The sequence below is a fragment of the Salvelinus alpinus genome, chromosome 9 (genome assembly GCF_045679555.1).
Source record: "Salvelinus alpinus chromosome 9, SLU_Salpinus.1, whole genome shotgun sequence".
Classification (NCBI taxonomy): domain Eukaryota; kingdom Metazoa; phylum Chordata; class Actinopteri; order Salmoniformes; family Salmonidae; genus Salvelinus; species Salvelinus alpinus.
Genome location: NC_092094.1, coordinates 83,533,619 through 83,539,764, shown reverse-complemented (window position 1 = coordinate 83,539,764; position 6,146 = coordinate 83,533,619). Strand labels below are relative to the sequence as shown.

Here is a 6,146-nt window from a genome sequence, read left to right as displayed (position 1 = left end):
TCTGTATAGAGCCCCACAGCGGACGTGTCATAATACCCATAAAACCTAGCAGTCAAACAGGGAAATGGTTCCAATTGTTTTTCTACCATTCATTTTTCCCACAGGGAATTTTAGAAACACTTTACACTAGTGTGACGTTTTGATAAACATGTAAATCTCTCTCGGACAAGATGACTTTTATCAATGTATTCACATCTATTTACTCTCAGATTCTAAAATGTTAATTAGTGTCAAAGTAGACATGCAAAACTACAAATCCCAGCAGGCTCCTGCACATCATCTCGAGCTGACACTTTTGTTAACAGGCATTGTGTCAATTTATAACTTGCACAAGACAGTTCACAGAATTGTCCTTTTAAATAAATGTACCCAATTTATTAATTTCTACATTTAACTAACTTTAGATAGTTAATCCTGAGATTCTTAACTTTGCCTCAATACAGCACTCATCATGGCATTTGTAGTTCTTTATGATAGCTACATTAGCACCTAATTAGCGTTAATTTTTTTTTGGGGGGGGGTAAATACAGACAAATATATTGATAAAATTCACCTTTTCCTAGAGAGATTTACAAGGTTATCAAAACGTCATGCCAGGGTAAACATACACAAAACACAGCCCTTATTTGAAATGTTTCTAAAAATCCCCTATGGGACAAATTAATGGTGGAAAAACGATTGGAACCATTTCTTGTTTGACCACTAGGTTTTATGGGTATTATGACTCTTATTGTTGTACCACAGATAGAACAATGAGACAGATATTTCACTAGTATGGTAGTGAGAGGAAGCCCACTGGAGGGCAGTTGGAGAAGATGGAACGAGATTTTGGTTGACATTCTGTACATTTTCTCATCAATTAAACATTTAATCTCAATAGTTTTGTTCCCAAAAATAAAATTTGTTATGAACAGAGTGGACTAAGTTTGTAGACTTTACCCGTGGCAAAAGTTTTTAAAAATCGCGCGGTTTAGGAGTGCAAAGGCAAATTGAGTTATTGCACATTGCACTTCAGAGTATGTTTTTACTAACGGAAATATGCAGATGTCTACTAGAACGCAACAATTGGATATCTCTAGCGTGCTTGGCTCTGCCCACCTCCTTGCTTCTTCTGCCCTCTATGACTCATTTGTTCCCATTTGAGACGACAAGCTATAGTCTATCTTGGTTTAGTTAGAAAACTATTTGGTCGTCCTCAAACATCGTTTTAATCTTGGTTTTACTATTGACAGTTACAGCTGATTTTGGGGATGTATATCGATTTTATCTACTTAAATAGAAGTAATCTGATTTATTCGTTTCAGTCTTTGAATTGTTTCATCAAACTTTTCGCCGCCAGCTCCTGATATCAGGGCATAGAAACTACAATCGGTCTCCTGAATTAGCCTAGTGATGGCCCACATGCGCATTACGTTCGAACTCTTTTCTCCTCTTTCAATGGCTAAACTAGCTGGCTATGTTACTAACTATGCTCGTTTTCGTGCTTATTGTCAAACTTCATAAATACTGCACTCTCAACTTCAAACGCCATTGTTAGTTAAACAATAATGTAACCAATCAATTCGCCGGAAATAAACTTAAAATAAGTATTGTTTTGTTGAATAGTCATGACTGGTTCGAGGTATCTATTGTAAGACAACGGTGGCGAAGGACATCATTGCGTCTTGGCCGTAGGGTTAGCGTTAGGACGTTTCTGACTGGTCTTTGAACTGTGAGCCTCTCCCCGCTTCGTTCGATGGGATATGTAGTGATTTTGCTAACACAGCCAGATATATACACAGTCTTGTATTCTTATTTTTTCCCCAACTGACTATCGTACTTGTTGATTAAATGTGACTTTATTAATTATGAGCAGTCCAGGAATGACACGTGAAAATAGCAACTCTACAGATCGCAGTGACTACAATGAATGGCTAAATTACTTCTGGACACTAAAGCTACTCCTCACCACTCTATTGGCTATAATGATCCCACGTCCTCCCGCCTGCCTTCCGCCTTTGCAGACATGTATTTCCATTGTTAGAACGGTCAGTCGCCTATCTTATATAATAGATCATCTTTGGCTACGTTCATTCTCCTAACCTGCTATGTAAACAAACCATCAGTCCCGACAAACCATCAGTATCAGATATTAATCAAATGTTATTGGTCACATACCCATATTTATTTTAGAATACAATAGAACTCTCTCATTGGTAATTTGATTTGATGTGTTCACCTGACCTTGCAACTAATTTACCATCATTTTGTTTTGCGATTATAATTGGTCCCTGAACCCATAGGCTATTTCTGAAATATATAAAAGCCTCCTTCATTTATCTCTGTAAATTTCTAAAAATAGCCGAAACAATAAAGAAACCCTCATCAGCTTCCACTGGCCACTAAGAGTTGCTAAATTACCTTTTCACTTCAGTTTGTCTCAACTCATGCACCTTGGTCGGAGAGGTAGGTATGTGAACGATTTGATTTAGGTAGCCTTTCGCGCTGAAATTCATACAGTATCCAGGCCATCGATCCACAATGGCCCATATTTTGGTATTTTGTTAAGTGGCCGATGGCCGCTGTAGGAGTGACTATGCAAATCAAGCTTGTGAAAATAAGTTTGCGTTGAATTGAGGGCTGTAACTTGATTGGGCGGCATTGTTCGTTCAAACTGGAGGTGCCAAAGTATCTGCTACATTTGTTTCCACCATGTGCGCTTTGATGTAGGATGAGACAGTGATAGTTCTGTTGGATAAGAATTTAAACTTTTGCTGAAATTCCACCAGATAGTGAACGCAGTAGCGGAGATAAGATGATGCAGGCCCCTGATGATTTTCAAGAAAAGCACAATGAGCCAATCATTAGTTGTATGTTGGTTGGGGATGGTGCTGTGGGGAAAACCAGCATGATTATAAGTTACATCTCAAATGGATACCCAAACGAATACCGTCAGACGGCCTTTGACGTCTTCACCGGTGAGTTGCATTTTTTTGCATCCTTTAAATACTGTACCGTAACAATTTTCCGTTGGCAGTAATTTGGGTGAGTGAAAGAGGTTTCGAGAATGCATGTGGTGAAATGTGCTCTATTCTACAGGATTGGTTAGAGTAGATGGGATTCCAGTACAAATCCAGTTGATGGACACTGCAGGACAGGTAACTAGGCATGAGTAGGCCTACCAAATACATTATGGCAACACTAAATGTAGGCTACAGTGAATATATATTAACACCATGAATTAATCTGCCACTTCCTTATTTTCTGCAGGAGGAGTTTGATAATTTTCGCTCCATGTGTTACAATCAAATAGATGTCTTCATCCTTTGCTTCAGTGTTGTCAACCCAGTGTCTTTCCACAACATCACTTCAAAATGGATCCCACAGATCCGCACCTTCAATTCTGCTTCACCCATCATTTTAGTGGGGACCCAGTCTGACCTCCGGCATGATGTTAGCATCCTTATCCATCTGGACCAGCTGAGGGTCAAGCCAGTGGTGAACTCCCAGGCCAGGTGTCTGGCAGAGAAGATCAGAGCCCACGACTATGTGGAGTGTTCCGCACTGACCCAGAAGAACCTCAAAGAAGCATTTGACTCTGCTATCTTTGCTGCCATCAAGCACAAGGCCTGTGAGAAAGCAAAGAAGCTCAAACTATTTGATCGTGCAAAGACTTTTTCTAGTGGGGGGTGGAAGAAGTTATTCTGCTTCATGTGATCCAATGGCATCACTACCTCAATACAGGACACAAAACCCTCTGGTGTTGAATGCTAGGGGGTGGCAGTAGCAGTTGGATGGATTACTAAGAGTTAGTTATTCTGAACAAAAGTTGTCAGATATGTTGTGCTTATTGAAGCTCAAAAGCCAAAAGTTCCCACAGCAACCTGTGATAGCCATCGTATGCACTGTGGAAAGTCTTTCTTATTCACAGGATTCAGACAGCATTGTATTGCAGTTGGTGTCACAGCCTATTTGCGACCTGACTATCACTTTTCTAGCGCATACACTGCATAGTCAAGTATTTTGTTTGTAGGCTTTATAGAATGTGAATATCTTCTAGCCATATATGCTTCTTGTGGAAGCCACATGTTTCAAACAATGTTTGCTTTGTCGTTTTATGTCACGTTTACTTGTCTTGTTACACATTTCACTTTAAGTGTTAACTTTTTTGTTTATTTGAAGAAATTAGGAGTTTGTAAATGTGAAAATATAAAATCAAGAATGGATTGGCAGGTAGCCTAGTGGTTAGAGCGTTGGGCCAGTAACCGAAAGGTTGCTGGATCGGATCCCCGAGCTGACAAGGTAAAAATCTGTCGTTCTGCCCCTGAACAAGGCCGTTAACCCACTGTTCCCTGGGAGGCCGCCATTGTAAATAAGAATTTATTCTTAACTGACTTGCATAGTTAAATAAAGGTTCAATTTAAAAATATAAAGATAATGTAGATCAGCTTAGGGCCCTCATTAGAGTAGTTGTAGAAAATTATATTCACTAATGCCTTGGACCTTATATTCATTTACTGTTAACATGTGAGCTCCATTTTATGGTAAGGTCCATTGATCACTGAGGGAGGCCAACAGTCTGAGGTAAATCCTCAGAAAACGGAGGGAAAGACAGAGCTGAGAATATTCTCACCACAGAGTTTTGTTACCCAGCTCACAGACAAGGGACTACGGTCACCTGCTGTCACATTGAGGCTCCAATTTACAAGACAAAGCCTCTCCATTAAAGCTGTTCCCTTTGCCTTTGTAATATAGCAAATTGGTGTAAGCCTTGGAAAGAGGAAAGTCCTAATAGATATATAATCGATTGCTGAGTACTACATCGACGTGCACAGTTGTTGGGTATTAGAAACCTTGTGCGTATTCATTACGGAAACTGTTTAAGAACCAAACGAAACAGGGAGGGAACTACCTGAATTTGTCCAATAGAGACTTTTACGTTTGGAGTAAACTTCTGTTGCAAAACATTTTGCAACAGAAGTTTACTCCAAACGTAAAAGTTTCTATTGGACAAATTCAGGTAGTTCCCTCCCTGTTTCGTTCCCTCCCTGTTTTGTTTCTTTCCGTTGCAAAACATTTTGCAACAGAAGTTTACTCCAAACGTAAAAGTTTCTATTGGACAAATTCAGGTAGTTCCCTCCCTGTTTCGTTCCCTCCCTGTTTTGTTTCTTTCCGTTGCAAAACATTTTGCAACGGAGTCGGCGTAATGATTACAGCCCTGGAAAAAAGTCCAAAGTGCTTTGCTTAAGACGGAACATCTTTTTTATTTGTATGATAAGTGGTAAAATGAATGTGCTATAAAAGAGCCAACAATTGAACTACTGAGTGATTATACTATATAGCCTGCATACAAGGCCTAATGTGTCTACTGGATAAAGTTGTGTGTCATGTAAGGGTGGCTGTGTTCCTGGGGATCGGCAGTGTCCGGTGTGAGAGGGGCAGGTTAGTGTCCGGTGTGAGAGGGGCAGGTTAGTGTCCGGTGTGAGAGGGGCAGGTTGAAGTGGTCAGAGTAGTGCAGAAGGTGTCCTATGCTGAGGCAGTGAAGAAATTTGAGGGGTCAAGGGTGAAGGATCCTGAGAGGATCTAAGTGAGTAGTAGATTTGTGCCATCACAGAGGGGGATAGCCCAACGAGTGATACTGTATATGCTTCAGTAAGTTTGGTTTCTTAGCATTTTATAGCAATGGTTATCAACTGTACCGCAGAAATGGAACATAAATAACATAGATGTTGTGGAGGTAGCTGCAGAGAAGATTTTGGGTTTATGTGATTTGACTTCAGAAGAGTTACAGGGTGTGTTGAGTAGGGGTGTCTCCTGTCCTCCCAGGCCGTTTGCATGGGCAGGAGCAGATAGGATCAAAGTAGTGGAATGGAGAAGTGGGTTTTTAATGAGTATAGGTGGCAGCTGCAGATAAGTACCTGGGTGTAAGAGATTGTACTGCGGAAGTTATGTTTTGAGATGTTTATTTTTGTGAAATAGTGTGTGTGTGGTGCACATTTGTATCCCCCTGCCTATTTAAAAATGTTTATATAACACATGTAAAGTGATTGAACACACACTACCGCACAGTAGGTGGCGGCATGCATGAACAAAATGTGAGTGCCATTATACCAAAGAAGTAATGCCGCTGCCTGAAGTAGTAATTTCTCTGAATTTTGTATTTCCTT

General features: G+C 40.2%; 1 protein-coding gene across 1 annotated transcript; it reads left to right on the top strand.

Annotated features, from left to right (window-relative positions):
• The first annotated feature begins 2,312 nt into the window (after window positions 1-2,312).
• Window positions 2,313-4,412, top strand: LOC139530790 (rho-related GTP-binding protein RhoV-like). Its single transcript, XM_071327488.1, has 4 exons — window positions 2,313-2,445; window positions 2,769-2,957; window positions 3,079-3,137; window positions 3,250-4,412. The coding sequence occupies exons 1-4, from the start codon at window positions 2,427-2,429 to the stop codon at window positions 3,694-3,696; spliced, it is 714 nt and encodes a 237-aa protein (XP_071183589.1). The 5' UTR covers window positions 2,313-2,426; the 3' UTR covers window positions 3,697-4,412.
• Window positions 4,413-6,146: the final 1,734 nt, after the last annotated feature.

Coding starts and splice junctions, on each gene's coding strand:
- LOC139530790 (XM_071327488.1), top strand. Junction 2,958..3,078: donor GGCCTTTGACGTCTTCACCG/GTGAGTTGCATT, acceptor TCTATTCTACAG/GATTGGTTAGAGTAGATGGG. Junction 3,138..3,249: donor TGATGGACACTGCAGGACAG/GTAACTAGGCAT, acceptor TATTTTCTGCAG/GAGGAGTTTGATAATTTTCG.